Consider the following 17,264-nt stretch of genomic DNA (forward strand, 5'->3'; position numbering starts at 1 on the left):
AACYCAGGTCTGTAGTGACGCCTCTAGCACTGCGACGCAGTGCCCTAGACCGCTGTACCACTCGTTAGGACCCTTTCCATTTTATTTTTGACCAGGAACAATATTTGATTTGATGTGTATGACATTTTTGGTGAAATATTCATAACATGATAATACGTGGTCAGAATTCTGCACCTTTTTATAGTTTACTTTCCAATTTTTAGAGATACCTCTAGCTTAAACASACAGATTTTGATAGGGATTTTTTTATTACCCTAATTAGGTTTCCACGCGGAAGAGGACATCGACGTCAGAGGTTGTCCTACTAGAAACCTGGTTACATGGGTTAGTGGCAGGCCAGTTAGTCAAGAACTTCGTCATAACCGTAACATGTCATTTGCAGATGCGACCCAAGAGAGCCTTGGAGAGGCTCTGTGTGGGGAGGCCCAGTGTGCTGGGGCTGTATAGCATCCCCCCCAGAGAGGGGCAACCCCCATGCCCACTGACATGGAGCAATGGAAGAAGGAACTACAAGCATAATTGATGACTGAGATGCAAGGTGAGATGAAAGCCTCTATAATGCACGGAATCTCAAGTAACACTGTTCAGTGTATCTTTCTTTCAGAAGTGGACCCAAAACTTTGGGTTACTTGCGCAGTCCCGGTTCTATGGAATATGAGTGAGATGTTACACTTATCGGAGAATCACAAGCTCTAAGTATCCAATCACACAGTGTCAGTTGGAGACCAACAGGTCGAGTGGCGAATGAGATGATCCCCTCTCCTCCAAAAAGGGATCCATTCACCCGCCAACTGGTCATTCTCGAGCATGCCTCTCTTCCTTGCGCTCTTGTGAGCAGGGAAAAGCGGTGACAAAGCGGTGACACATCTGTCGTGGAAATTCAGTACTGAGAGAGACTTGGTCATTTCTTCAAACAATCATCTTATTTAATTTTGATTAATTATTGCAGTCATGAAACCAGTCAGCCCAACAGTCTTGACTGTTGAGATAAGCAGCCYTTACAGACAATGCACAGTTTTATATAGCTGATACCAAGATTGCTTAGTCAGTYATTTCTAACATTCCCATAAGCCACCTTGGTTATCTACACAGGATGGTGTTTTACTTAGTTTCCCAGATGCCGCGAAGCTATATAAAAACTGTGCATAGTCTGTAAAGGCTAGGCTGCTCATATCAACAGTCAAGACTGTTGGGCTGACTGGTTTCATTACTGCAATAATTAGTACTGAATCTTGAGGCAACAATGAGGCATTGTTCTAAACTATTCCAGGTTCTCTCTATCGCGGGTCACACACACACCACATCTTGTCTATGGAATGCCCTGCTTTTAGGTTTTTATCAMCAAGTCATTGGCAGCTCAAGCTATCTCTAGCAGACTAACTGCAGGAAGCTGGAGTGGAAACCATCTCTTTACAGAAACACATAATTAAACAGAACAGAAATGTCCAATTTGTTAAATATGAATTGCTAACTATTAATATTAAACAAACCAGGTAAATATGTATTTTTTTTAATCAAACATCTCACTCATATTCTCATAGAACCGGGGTGCAAARTTGCAAAGTTGTATTTCTAATATTTGCTTTGATGTGTCACTTATGGGACACCGTAATGTAGACATGCTCTCCGAAGCCAGGGTAGTTCCAACAGTATCACCCCTCAGAGGCAAAAAAACAAAGGTACAGTGACATCCAGTCAGTGAAAGACCACGTAAACGTATGAGGGGTGGTTCAATGTGCCATAACGCAAATCTCCCATAACGATATGCTTAGAACAGTGCCCAAGAGGTAGCCATAACTCTGGTGGAACCAGCCCTTCCGGGCTGTAATTCTTGCTATAATTTTTTCCAATAGAATAGGTAATGACGTAAGGGGCCTCCACTTGCAGGGAGGTGTCCAAAAGCACAGAGTTAGTTTCCGCTCTTGCGCAAAACTCTCGCTTTCATCAAAGCAAATGGGCCAGACACATGTGGACATAAACAGTAGACACGCTCTACTTCCGTCAACGGGACGAGCGGTGGGTGTAACCACAAGCTCCAAGGCGTAACAATATAGAGTACCAGGCAAAGTTTGGACACACCTACTCATTCCAGGGTTTTTCTTTATTTGTACTATTTTCTACATTGTAGAATAATAGTGAAAACATCAAAACTATGAAATAACACATATGGAATCATGTAGTAACCAAAAAGTGTTAAAACAAAATATATTATAAATTTGAGATTCTTCAAAGTAGCCACCCTTTGCCTTGATGACAGCTTTGCACACTCTTGGCATTCTCTCAACCAGCTTCAGCTGGAATGCTCTTCAACAGTCTTGAAGGAGTTCGCACATAGTTGATCACTTGGTGGCTGCTTTTCCTTCACTCTGCGGTCCAACTTATCCCAATCCATCTCAATTGGGTTGAGGTCAGGTGATTGTGCCAGGTCATCTGATGCAGCACTCCATCACTCTCCTTCTTGGTAAAATAGCCCTTACACAGCCTGGAGGTGTGTTGGGTCATTGTCCTGTTGAAGAAAAAATGATAGTCCCAAGCGCAAACCAGATGGGATGGCTATTGCTGCAGAAGCTGTACCTTGAACACCATCACACTTCCTCCTCCATGCTTCCCGGTGGAACCACACATGTGGGGATCATCCGTTCTCCTACTATGCGTCTCACAAAGACATGATGGTTGGAACCAAAAATCTCAAATTTGGACTCATTCAGACCACAGGACAGATTTCCACTGAAAAGTTGATGTTGAGATGTGTCTGTTACTTGAACTCTGTCCATTGCTCGTGTTTCTTGGCCCAAGCAAGTCTCTTCTTATTATATTTGTCCTTTAGCAGTACTTTCTTTGCAGCAATTCGACCATGAAGGCCTGATTCATGCAGTCTCTTTCTGAAAAAATGATGTTGAGATGTGTCTGTTTACTTGAACTCTGTGAAGCATTTATTGGGCTGCAATTTCTGAGGCTGGTAACTTTAATGAACTTATTCTCTGCAGCAGAGGTAACCTGGGTATTCCTTTCCTGTGGCGGTCCTAATGAGAGCCAGTTCATCATAGCGCTTGATGATTTTTGCGACTGCACTTGAGAAACGTTAAAAGTTCTTGACGTTTTCTGGATTGACTGACCTTCATGTCTTAAATTATGATGGGACTGTCATTTCTCTTTGCTTATTTGAGCTGTTCTTGCCATAATTTGGCATACAGTATATTCTGAAAGTATTCAAACTACATAGACATCCATAACAGGCTGTGATGCAGTAGCTGTCGTTGGTGCTCTGTAGAAAACTGAGGGCCCTCTGGGACATGCCAGATTTCTTCAGAATCCTGAGGTTGAAGAATTGCTATTGTGTCTTCTCAGCAAGTGCACTACAGGCATACAGACGATGGTCGCTCAGCCAAATGCACAATTGGGTGCACACTGCCTTCCATCCAAGACACCTACAACACCATGTGTCGCATGAAGCCCAAGACGATCACCAGGGACTCCGTACCCGAGCCATGGCCTGTTCTCCCTGTTTCCATCAATCAGACACTGGCAGTATAGGAGTACCATGCAAAAACTGTAAGACTGGCAAAAATCTTCTAAACACAGACCATCAGGCTGCTGAATAGCCCTATAGTCAGCTACCTTCTCCCCCTGTCTCCCCCCTCTGCTCCCCAGTCTTTCTCCCCACCCCCTCTGCTGCTTCTCCATGGACATTTACCATGCCCCCACCCCAGTCTTCCTCCACCCCCTCTGCTGTCCCCCCGCCATCAACAGACATTTTACCCTGCCCCCATCAGTGGACATGTATCATCGCTACAGTTGTTAATAAGTACTGTTAATACATATCAAATTTTTTTATTATTATATTTTATTATTTACATTGTTTTACTTAACTTTGTCCTGCATTTTTGGAGCTCGGACCTCAATAATTTCACTGTACCCTGTACATGTGACTATTAAACTCTTTAATCTAAACTAATCAGTAAGGCTGAAGGACAGGCTGTGTGGACACAGCAACATCCAATCCTGTCATGCATCACATCATGGATTCACAAATGATTTGCTAATCAGAACGTTTGAGCATTGGTGTGCTCACGTGTTTATGTTTTCGTGGTGTGTGTGCAGAGAGACTCTGAGGAGGGGAGTGTCTTTCAGTCACTCTGGGATAAATAGAGAGACAGAGCTCAGAGTTTGTCAGAAAGCTGACCTGACAGTGTCACACACAGGACCAAGCAGGAACAGGAACATTTTTACCCTTCGTTACAGATGGAGGAACACGAAGATGCTCAATACTGTTTTCCAGACCAAAACTCTTCTTGCARAAAGGTTTTGCTATCGACATCTATTTACATAACACTGTACATCTTCATCTCATTGATTTCAGCGGTTACRGTATTTTTGAACGTACTGGTGATCATCTCCGTCTCTCACTTCAAGAAGCTCCACACTCCAACCAACCTGCTCATCCTCTCTTTGGCTGTGGCAGATCTCCTGGTGGGACTGATTGTGATACCAGTAGTGGCTGTAACAGTAATGGAATCATGCTGGTTTTATGGGAAATATTTCTGTGTGATTTCTCTCTATATCAATTATTTATGTCTCTCTTTATCTCTGGGCAATTTGATCTTGATATCTATTGACCGCTATGTTGCTGTGTGTGATCCCTTGATGTATCACTCAAAAATAACAATAACAAGAATAATTGGTTGTATATCAATTACCTGGTGTTGTTGTATCATATACAATGCTGTTATTTTAAATAACTATGTTAATATAAATGTACCCAGACAGTGTTTGGAAGAATGTTTTGTTGTTGAAGGATTTAACTGGAGGAGCATCATTGACCTTCTATTTACAAGTGTTATCCCGTGCTCTATTATTATAACACTTTATTTGAAAATATTTGTGGTCGCCAGATCACAGKCCAGAAAGGTATTTTCAAAAGAGGCTGCCACCAAATCTGGTGTTAAAACTGTACAGGTGAATAAGACTGAGAGAAAAGCAGCAAAAACTCTATCTATTGTAGTTTTCACCTATCTCACTTGTTGGATTCCAATATTTTTTATCCAGTTTTTTTCTCAGCAATCATCAGTTTACTTAAGCTTTCTGCCATTTSTTAATTCCTTAACTAATCCAATCATTTATGCTTTATTTTATCCATGGTTCAAAGTGACAGCTAAACATATTTTAACTCTGAAGTTAAGGCTGTCATAGTTCCTGCATTTTTATTCAAAAGTTTGTCAAATATAGATGACTTATTTCATGTAACAATACACTGACATAGAATTTCATTCTGAGATAGGTTCAGTTAACAGTTGTCATTATAGATAAATGTGGTATTGATTCAGAATGTGATGTTGATACAGTTTGATTGTGAAGGATTGGAATGACTGATTGATTGCAGAATGCATAAGCTTGTTATTAATTGATTGTAGTTCCATGTTATGTAATGATAAATAGTATCTAAGTACTGTAAAAGTAAAGTGCAATGAGGTCTTCATGAATCCTTTTATATGTTGTTTAGCAAGTGTAGTTAAATTACTCCATAATATCAGATTATGTCCAGGTCTAACTTAATGGTGTATAGTGTAAGAAGTTGAGGGTTAATGTAAGAATATGCAATTATGGGTAACACCTCTTAAGGATTAGTCCCTTTTTTCCCAGTTTTCGCCTAATATGACATACCCAAATCTAACTGCCTGTAGCTCATGCCCTGAAGCAAGGATATGTATATTATTGGTACCATTTGAAAGGAAACACTTTGAAGTTTATGGAAATGTGAAAGGAATGTAGTAGAATATACCGCAATAGATCGGGTAAAAGATAATAAAGAAAAAACAATAGTTATTTTGTATTTCTTTTGTACCATCATTTTTGAAATGCAAGAGAAAGGCCATGATGTATTATTCCAGCCCAGGTGCAATTTATACTGCGAGATATCATATAATGTCCAGGTCTAACGCAATGGTGTAGTGTGTAAGAATTTGATGATGAAAGGTAACACTATGCAGTTATGACATAAATAATATTGCCCCTAAAGAAAGATTCACACAATCATAGCATTTTGTGCAAGGTATGGTTACTGTCACAATACAGTAGTTAGTCTTGCATTATAGATGTTCATAGTGCCAAGGGTTTGGGAGCTTCCGTTGAAGCTGTTGAGGAAGGCAAACTTTATGAAATGTCTTATTCCAAAACAGTTGTGATTTTTGTGTGAAATGTTATTTTATAAGGTAATCATGTGAAGTGCTTTTTAGATCGTTGATTGATATAAATTAACTTAGTTGGAAATCACATTGCTTTGTCACTTTTTTTAATCATAGACAACAACAACAAATAAAAAATGAAGAAAACATCAAAGGGGTGATTGGGTCAGAGGACACTGTGGTTGTTCTGATGTGTGACAATAGTATTTGTCACCACGATGTAAGTAAGCAAAGTGTGTTTCATAATTCAGTTCAGATGGACATTTTTACAAGTCCATACAATGTTCCTGTGGAATGCCACATACAGTAAATGTTGATTGCATGTGCTATAAGCACATACACCATAAAAGTATGCCATCTTGTCAACTTCCCTACAGTCAATTTCCCTACAAACTGGCCAACTGACGTGCTGTGCAGTCCTGTCTCCTGTGTCTGTGAGTCATGGTCCAAACTGAGCACYGATATCAAATCAAATCAAATTGTATATGTCTATTGCAMCGAATACAACAGGTTTTGACCTTACWGTGAAATGCTTACTTACAAGCCCTAAACCAACAATGCACATTAAAGAAAAATAAGTGTTAAGAAAGTATTTACTAAAATAAACTGAAGTAAAAAAAATAAGAAAATAGAAAAATAACAAATAATTAAAGAGCAAYAATAAAATAACAGTAGCGAGGCTATATACAGGGGGTACCGGTACAGAGTCAATGTGCGGGAGCACAGGTTAGTTGAGGTAATTGAGGTAATATGTACATGTAGGTAGAGGTAAAGTGACTATGCATAGATAATRAACAAAGAGTAGAGGAAGTGTAAAAATGGAGGTGGGGGRGACAATGCAAATAGTCTGGGTAGCCATTTGATTAGCTGTTCAGGAGACTTATGGCTTGGGTTAAGAAGCTGTTAAGAAGCCTTTTGGACCTAAACTTGGCRCTCCGGTACCGCTTGCTGTGCGGTAGCAGAGACAGCAATCTATGACTGGGTTTCTGGAGTCTTTGGCAATTTTTAGGGCCTTCCTCTGACACCTCCTAATATAGAGGTCCTGGGTGGCAGGAAGCTTGGCCCCAGTGATATCCTGGGCTGTACGCACTAMCCTCTGTAGTGCCTTGTGGTCGGAGGCCAAGCAGTTGCGATACCAGGAGGTGATGCAACCAGTCAGGATGCTCTYGATGGTGCAGCAGTAGAACTTCTTGAGGATCTGAGGAYCCATGCCAAACCTTTTCAGTCTCCTGAGGGTGAATAAGCGTTGTCGTGCCCTCTTCACCTCTGTCTTGGTGTTTTTGGACCATGATAGTTTGTTGGTGATGTGGACACCAAGGAACTTGAAGCGCTCAACCTGCTCCACTACAGCCCCGTCGATGAGAATGGGGGCATGCTCTGTCCTCCTATTCCTGGARTCCACAATAATCTCCTTTGTCTTGATCACATTGAGGGAGAGGTTGTTATCCTGGCACCACACTGCCAGGTCTCTGACCTCCTCCCTGTAGGCTGTCTTATTGTTGTTAGTGATGAGGCCTACTAYTGTTGTGTTGTCTGAAAACTTGATGTTTGAGTTGGAGGTGTACGTGGCCACGCAGTCGTGGGTGAACAGGGAGTACAGGAGTARGCTGAGCACAYGCCCTTGTGGGGCCCCAGTGTTGAGGATCAGCGAAGTGAAAGATGTTGTTTCCTAACTTCACCACCTGGGGTCGGCCCGTCAGGAAGTTCARGAACCAGTTGCACAGGGCAGGGTTCAGACMCAGGGAATCAAACTTAATGATGAGCTTGTAGGATACTATGGTGTTGAATGCTGAGCTATAGTCAATGAACAGCATTCTTACATAGGTATACCTCTTGTCCAGATGGGATAGGGCAGTGTGCAGTGCGATGGCGATTGCATCGGTCTGTGGATCTATTGGGGCGGTAAGCAAATTTAAGTGGGTCTAAGATGACAGGTAAGGTAGAGGTGATATGATCCTTTACTAGTCTGTCAAAGCGCTTCATGATATCTGAAGTGAGTGCTACGGGGCGATAGTAATTTAGTTCAGTTACCTTTGCTCTCTTGGGTACAGGAACAATGATGGAMATCTTGAAGCATGTGGGGACAAAAGACTGGGATAGGAAGAGATTGAATATGTCYGTAAACACACCACCCAGATGGTCTGCGTATGCTCTGAGGACGCGGCTAGGGATGCTGTCTGGGCCGGCAGCCTTGCAAGGGTTAACCCGCTTAAATCGGCMACGGAGAAGGAGAGCCCACAGTCCTTGGTAGCCYGCCRCGTYGGTGGCACTGTGTTATCTTCAAAGCGGGCGAAGAAGGTGTTTAGCTTGTCCGTAAGCAAGACGTTCGTGTCAGCGACTTGGCTGGTCTTCCTTTTGTAGTCCGTGATTGTCTGTAGTGCCTACCACATTTGTCTCGTGTCTGAGCCGTTGAAWTGCGACTTCACTTCGTCTATATACTGACGTTTTGCCTGTTTGATTTCCTTGTTGAGGGAATAACTATACTGTTGTATTCTGCCATATTCCCAGTCAACATGCCATGATTAAATGCAGTGGTTCGCACTTTCAGTTTTGCTCGAATGCTTCCATCTATCCACGGTTTCTGGTTATGGTAGGTTTTTATCAATGGCTCTGTAAWTGGCTCTGTTAATAAATGGCTCTGTAAATAATCAAAAAGGTACCGCGTAGTTGTTATGAAGAATCTTTTATAGGATTGTGGGTCAATGGTGACCTTGTAATTACAATTGTTCTCCCGTGCTCTATTATTATAACACTTTATTTGAAAATATTTGTGATGGCCATATCACAGGCCAGAAAAGTATTTTCAAAAGACACAGTCACCGATATTTTTAAAACTGTACASGCAAATAATACTGAGAGAAAAGCAACAACGACTCTAGCTATTGTTTTTTTCACCTATCTAAATTGTTATTTTCCATTTTGTTTGTGTTCTTTAGCCAAATTTTGAATAATCATATTTCTTAAGCTTTCTGCAGTTGTTATTTCCTTTAGCAAAACAATTACTTCTGCTTTCTTTTATCCATGATTCAGTGACAGCTAAACATATTTTAACTCTGARGTTCATAGTTCCTACATTTTTATTCCTARATTTGACAAACACGGGTTTGTCATTGTTATGTTAAACTACAGTATGTTGTTGATGTAATTGCTTCTTTCATGTAACAATACACTGACATTACCTCAGTTAACTGTTGTCATTGTAGATACATGTTGTGTTGATTCAGAATGGGGTGTTGATACAGAACAATTTGGCAGGCAAGGTCACCAAAGATATTTTTTATAATTTATTTTCTAAATTACACATTCAACTTGAGTTGAGTCACACAGACTACTTTATTTTTAATTATCAAAGCCTCTGATAATTCTGTGAGAAAAAGTTGTGTAATGAACAGTATTCAAATAGTACATTTTGAGGACAAAGTTGAATCTAACTCAATGATGTGTTAGTATTTGATGGCTATCTGTAGAGTATGAAATGATGACAGAGATATTCATGCCCCAAAAGAGATATATAAACAATCACAGGATTGATCTGGTTATTGTCACAAAAGTTGTATTATAGATGTTCCTTGTGCCAAAGTTGGATAGAATATCTTGCTGATATCTAGATGGTGAAAAAGGCCATCCAGTTATTACCTAAAGAGGTTTGGGGGCTGTAGTTGAAGCTTTTGAGGAGGGCTAACTTGATTGAAATGTTATTTTATAATGGAATCACCTAAAGGGCTTTTTCGATCAAACTAAATTTGGTTAAACAGCACTGAACAGGAATCACATTTCTTGGCCACTTAAGGAGTGAAAGGACTGGGATATTGATGTTCATTAAAGTCATTGTCAAGGGCCAGCTGATAGTTGTGCCAGTTTGCCAGGCAGGACTGGTTAAGATAATTGACAGTACAGCACTCTATTAGGCGCTGACCTGAAACCTGGTCCTCTCTCCAGGCCTGTGCTGATGTCCTGACTCTGTCTCACGCTTGGCTGTAACCCAGGGAGAGTGACATTTCAGTGAGGGCCTCAGGCACCCGGGTCAGCGAGAGGACCCCTCACACCAGGAGTGATGACAGAACAAACAGAGAGGGAAATGTCAGGGAGAATTGCACAGCACCAYGAAGAGCCCCACTGCCTTGTGGGATACATACTCTCTGGGACTCTCCTGTCAGTCCACCCAGACAGCTTCAATGGATCCACAGATATGCTGTACTGTGCTGTCCCTGTGCTATGTTGTAGTGTGGTTGAGTACCAATGATGAAACACATGAGTCAAGGCAGTGGCTTCAAAGTATCACTAAATGTTGTTTTATATTTTAGGATCATGTTGAGAAACKTGTAAAGTAAGTGCTTTCTGTCATTCATGGTTAATGGTGTTTCTCCATTTCTGCATAGGAAGTGTCATTTGCCTCGTTTACACCAGGTGCTAACATACGTCCTTTGTCCTGATCTTATCYACATTCTGATTGTGCCCACATTGTAGCGGTTGCATCTACCCATTGCATCTACCCATGTCCCCTGTGTCCAAATTGTGACCATATTTCCTGGTGCCTCCCTGTATGCAAAACAGATATTCTTTCAAAATAATATGAATTGATTGATTTTAAGGCAATTATTGATACCATAGGTCAACGGTGCTACCTGTCCATGATTTTAGAGACCGATATAATTATGATTTAAATGGTTTGACCGTCCAGATCCGTTTACACTTGATTTWTATCCAGATACAATGGGTCCCTGACTACCTCCAGAGGTGGTCAGGAAGATCTGATCATAATCAKATTGCAATGCGTCTTTTAAACATCTAGACCTGTAATCATCTTAACCTGTCTAAAAATGTGGGCACAATCAGAATGTGGACAAGATCAAGACAAAGGACGTATGTCAGAACCAGGTTTAAATGGGGCTATTAACTCACACAGTGGCGTATAGTTGGTCCACCCAGATAGTACATAACTGGTTTCTACTCCAACCAGCAGCTGAAAACACCAACCCCACATGACCTTTTCCCTCATCTCGCTCATCCCCCAAAGCAGTTGGATTCTGACATTTTCAGAGCCACCTAGTCAAGAAGCATGTGCAGCACTTTATTTAATTGGCAGGCTTTGTGATATTTAAGTAAGACATTTGAATGCCTGGATCTTTGACATGGAGACACACACACASACATACATGAGCGCACACACACACATTTTGAATAATAAGGTCCTTAAAACATTTTGTTGAACATCATCTCATTGGTATATCAATAGACTCCTGCATCAGATCATTACTGTGAATGCAGTGCACAATAGATGAGTAGCTAGTAATATATTTGTAAACAGGCTCTCCAATCTTCTTCTTTTAGGGTAAGCGATGGGAGCTGGCAAGSTTTTCTGGCCACTAGATGGCAGTCCAAGATAGGCCAGTGCTCGAGTGTCTGGCTAGCTGCCAGCTTCCCTGCTCTAATTTTATGGGAATAAGACCATGGACAAGACTTTGCTTATCAAGCTCATTATACAGWACAAAGCACAGTTAAACACATTCAGCTGTTGTGATGTACYGACAGAGGGGGTGAATTTATCCAGTTGGGCTAACGTCAAAACAAAAGCAATCAGCAAGCAGCGTCCACAAGAAACAACATGAAAAACAATGATGTTTTTGCATCCAAGTTCCCAACCAAAACATAACACGGTCCTTTATCCACTGACTGTGGAATGGATTGGATTTTTACCAACTGAGGTACTCAAAGTGCTTTACATAGTAAGGGAGAAACTCAACTCATCCATAACCATTGAGACTCTGACGACACAGGCCATGATGAGGTTATGAGGCGTTCACTCTGACATCAGTAGAACACTCAATATATCCATTGATGAGTGTCGAGCTGGCAGTGGAGAAGTCAGAATCAGCTGTAGCCTTCGGGCATCAATGTGAGGTAGAAAGAGCATTGGTRAAGGAGCTCTGATGAATACAGCTCAACAGATGTAGTGGTGGTGGAGGGGTTATCTCRGAGATAACACCATATACAGTAGTATGCTCTGAATGTACCATTACACTCTATCAAATGAGTGTAATGATACATTGTCAGAGTTTTGTCTTTCCTGGAGGGTCAGAGTAATACCACAGGGAAAAACTCTGACATGAGTTTGAAATGTATGGGATTTCCACAGGCTCAGCCCTCGGACACTAGGTGACAGATTTACTAAGCATTTGCACCAGGTACAATATTTGTACTTGTTTCTTAATCTCCAGAGGGATTAAACATAGTAGGTGAAAAAGCTGAGTAAAAAGGAATAATGATACATTATAGAAAATATATGAGGCTGTTATATATGATTTATTTGCCAATGGGATAACTCAAAACATATTTGAAGAACCGCAGTTAAATCGCCCTATGCCTTGAATTTGTGCTAAAATATCAGAAATTGGTTGTATCATACTAATGTTGAGGAAACACTTTTTTGAATTGAGGAATGTCCACAAAAATGAAGAGATAATTTCAAATGACTCATGATGAAGCAGAGAAGCTGAGATTCATTGGTTATAGTTATTCAAATTAATCATTAGGGTTGAGTTACTAGAATACAGCTAATGTATGTACCCAATGGGCACAAACTGGTTTAATCAACGTTGTTTCAAACGGAATTTTCAACGTACTGTGACATGGAATCTATGTGGAAAATACATTGGATTTGAAAAAGTAATCAACAGTTTTTTGTGTGTGAAATTTCAACCACAGGATTATGTCATCATGGTAGCCAAACATAGACAAACCTTGTATAAAATATGTTGAATTTGTACCTTTAAAACAATGTCAGATTTTCAACGTTATATAACGTTGAATGATTGTTGAGAGATTCACTGTTGCTATTGAAGTCAGTCCAAACGGTAGGTTTAACAGAGCAAATTAAATGTGGCCATACTTTATCAGTCATCAATGATGCTATTTAGGCCTCAACACAATTCAATATAACTAAATACMATTACATTTTAAATCAACCAGAGCTTGAAACCCTAGGCCTATTCCATCAACAGCAATTGTTTGAAGTCAACCCAGAATTCAACTAAAAATAGACAATATAATAGTACTAGGGTTTCAAGCTTTGGTTGATTTCAACTATAATGTTATTTAGTGATATTGAATTGTGTTTAGTTGTCAGATCAACAAATATCAACATTTGAAGGAGATGCATCTTCTGCTTTGATATTTCCATCTGTGCCACTGATTTAGTCTGGCATTAATTCCAGCTTGTCTACAAATAATTTTTTTTATGTTGGATTCACGTCTTCATCTGAAACAAAAATCTAAGTTAACTTCTTTGGTGTAGGGGGCAGCATTTTCACTTTTGGATGATTTTCGTGCCCATAGTGAACTGCCTCCTACTCTGTCCCACATGCTAATATATGCATATTATTATTACTATTGGATAGAAAACACTCTGAGTTCTAAAACTGTTTTGAATGATGTCTGTGCGTATAAACAGAACGCATATCAGGCAAAAACTGATGAAAAAGAATGAACGAATTCTGAGATGTTGTTGTTAAAGTCACTCGCCTATTCATTCCTGTATTATGATCTGTTGCACATTCATACGCCTCTCCCTAGATTCACAGTCAGTAAACTTGAATGAAGATAATGTGTGTTTGGGCCGGATGGGAGGGAATGAGTCAGTGGTCGTGCAGATGCAGTTCTTGTCACTGGCTTTCCTCATTTATCGTCATGCTTCCATTACTTATAGAGACTGAAAATATTATCCGGTTGGTAACTGACTATGGATTAACTGGAACATGAATAATTACCTGGAAAACTCCTGAAGATTGATCTCTACTAGGTTGACAGTTATCGACCTGGAAAAACTTTTGAAGTTTTCGTCTCGACGTTTGCATGCATCTGCTCGAGCGTTTGACACGTGTACTACAATGCCTAGCAAAATTAGCTAATTGGGACATAATAATGGACATTACGGAATAAAACAACGATTTATTGTGAACTAGGATTTCCTGGCACGCATTCTAAATGAATTAATAATAGTAAGGATATATTAATGTAATTTCGTATTTCTGTTGATCCAACATGCGGAGAATGTTTGTTACTATCTGAGCGCCGTCTCAGATCTATTGCAGGTGTACTTTTACGTAAAAGTTTTTTTTAAATCTGACACATCGTTGCACTAGAAAAGTGGTATTTTTAATTATATGTAAAACATTTATCTTTCTTTGAAGTTTATGATGAATATTCTGTTATATTGACGTGCTCCTGGTAATTACTACCGATATTTTGGAGCATTTCTGAACATGCGCCAATGTAAAACCGAGATTTTGGGGATATAAAATGACATTAATACGAACAAAACATAAATGTATGTTGTAAACTATGATGTCATAGTGAGTGTCATCTGATGAAGAATGTTCAAAGGTTTAGTGATATTTTATCTCAATTTCTCGTTTTTGTTACTACTATCTTTTGCTGGGAAAATGGCTGTGTTTTTCTGTGGCTATGTACTGAGCTAACATAATTGTTTGGTGTGCTTTCCCCGTAAATCATTTTTGAAATTTTTGGATTCACAACATGTGTAGCTTTAATTTGGTGTCTTTCATGTGTGATTTCATGAAAGATTGATTTTTATTGTAATATATTTGAATTTGGCGCGCTACATTYTTTCTGGATTTTGGCCAAGTGGGACGCTACCGTCCCACCTATCCTAGAGAAGTTAAAGAGTAGGACTAAATCAAATCAAAATGCATTTAACCTCTCTAGGGTATGTGGGACGTTAGCGTCCCACCTCATCAACAGCCAGTGATACTGCAGGGCACCAAATTCAAAACAACAGAAATCCCATAATTTAAATTCCTCAAACATACAAGTGTTTTACAACATTTTAAAGCTACACTTGTTGTAAATCCAGCCAAAGTGTCCGATTTCAAAAAGGTTTTACGACGAAAGCACACCAAACGATTATGTAAGGTATGAGCCAAGTCACAGAAAAAGACAGTCATTTTTCCAGCTAAAGAGAGCATTAACAAAAAGCAGAAATAGAGATAAAATTAATCACTAACCTTTGAGAATCTTCATCAGATGACACTCATAGGACTTCATGTTACACAATACATGTATTTTATGTTCGGTTAAGTTCAAATTTATATCCAAAAATCAGAGTTTAGGCAAGACGCTACTGTATCACTTGGCAAAAAGCCAGAGAAAATGCATAGCGCCAAATTAAAATGAATGACTATGAAAATTACTATAAAATCAAACTTTCATTAAATCACACATGAAATATATCAAATTAAAGCTACACTGGTTGTGAATCCAGCCAACATGTCAGAATTCAAATAGGCTTTTCAGYGAAAGCATACAATGCTRTTATCTGAGCATAGCACCATTGTAAACAAAAGAGAGAAAACATTTCAACCCTGCAGGAGCGACACAAAACGCAGAATAAAAGCTTCTGTTGTTGGCACTCCAATATGTCCCATAGACATCACAAATGTTCCTTTTATCACAAATGGTCCATTTATTTGGTGCGTTTGATCCAGAAAAACACCGGTTCCAACTTGCTCAAACATGACGACAAAATATATCAAAGGTTACCTGTAAACTTTGCCAAAAAATGTCAAACTACTTATGTAATACAACTTTAGGTATTTTTTAACGTTAATAATCGATAAAATTGAAGACGTGATGATATGTGTTCAATACAGGATTAAAACGATATGTAGCATGCCTTCTGTTTGATTGAAACGCATGTCTAGGACACCAGGAGTGCCTCGACTTCAAGATTGTGGTATTTCTTCATTACACAAAGGAATAACCTCAACCTATTTCTCACGACTGTTGACATCCAGTGGAAGCCGTAGAAACTGCAAGCAAGTTGCTTAGAAATCTGGTTTCCCAATGAAATCTCATTGAAAAGACAGTGACCTCAACCAAAAAAAAATCTGAATGGTTTGTCCTCGGGGTTTCGCCTGCTAAATAAGTTCTGTTATACTCACAGACATGATTCAAACAGTTTTAGAAACTTCAGAGTGTTTTCTATCCAAATCCACTAATAGTATGCATATCTTATCTCCTGGCGATGAGTAACTGGCAGTTGAATTTGGGTATGTTTTTCATCCAAACGTGAAAATGCTGCCCCCTACCTTAGAGAAGTTAAAGTTTGATTTGATTTAGACTTTATGTCACTTTTTTTTTTGTAGAACATATAACTTAATTTGTAGACAAACTGGAATTAAAACCAGACTAAGTCAGTGGCACAGATGGAATAATCCTAGCAGAAGATAACTAAATCAGCGCAGAAGATAAATCTCCTTGAAATGTTGATACGTGGTTGTGTTGACAACTAAACCCAATTCAATATCACTTTTGAAAAACAGTAGATAGCCTAAAGTTCCRTTATCTCACAAACTAATGTAACATTCAACCTTAAAATGAGTAACACATCCATGGCCAATGTATAGTTGTAGTAACTATACATGTATTCTTATGTCATCATATAAAGTGTGCATGTTCAAGATAGTATGCATAGGTCATCGCAGGTCTGTGTAGATCTTCACATCTGCTTTAATAATGTGCAGAATCTCGAACTGCATGTCCTTTTAATGTAATGTCAACTGCAATCCAGGTCATTTGGTTCTGCTATTAGATAARGCACAGTGATATCACATGAATCTGTTGTATAAATAAATAACACATCTGACATTGTATTCCCATTTGAACTTTGCTGGGCTTTTAAAACTTCTTTGGGGTAGGGGGCAGTATTTTCACGTCCGGATGAAAAGCATGCCCAGAGTAAACGGCCTGCTACAAAGCCATAAAAGCTAGAATATGCATATGATTAGTAGATTGGCAAAAACACTCTGAAGTTTCTAAAACTGTTTTAATGATGTCTGTGAGATATAACAGAACTCACCAGACAGGCAAAAACCTGAGAAAAAAAATCCAACCAGGAAGTGGGAAATCTGAGGGTTGATTTTCAACTCAGCTCCTATGAAGATACAGTGTGATATTGGTAATGTTGCACTTCCACGCTTACACTAGATGTCAACAGTCGTTAGAACCTTGTCTGATGCCTCTACTGTGAGGTGGGGCCGAAGGAGAGAGGAAGAGTCAGAGTCT

The 17,264-nt window shown here is 39.6% G+C and overlaps 1 protein-coding gene across 1 annotated transcript; it reads left to right on the forward strand.

The window, feature by feature from the left end:
• Positions 1-4,242: 4,242 nt before the first annotated feature.
• LOC111980004 (trace amine-associated receptor 13c-like) lies at positions 4,243-5,190 on the forward strand. Its single transcript, XM_024010693.1, has one exon. It carries the CDS (start codon positions 4,243-4,245, stop codon positions 5,188-5,190), a length of 948 nt encoding a protein of 315 aa, XP_023866461.1.
• The last annotated feature ends 12,074 nt before the right edge of the window (positions 5,191-17,264 follow it).

This window comes from Salvelinus sp. IW2-2015, linkage group LG20 (genome assembly GCF_002910315.2).
Source record: "Salvelinus sp. IW2-2015 linkage group LG20, ASM291031v2, whole genome shotgun sequence".
In the NCBI taxonomy this organism is placed as follows: Eukaryota; Metazoa; Chordata; class Actinopteri; order Salmoniformes; family Salmonidae; genus Salvelinus; species Salvelinus sp. IW2-2015.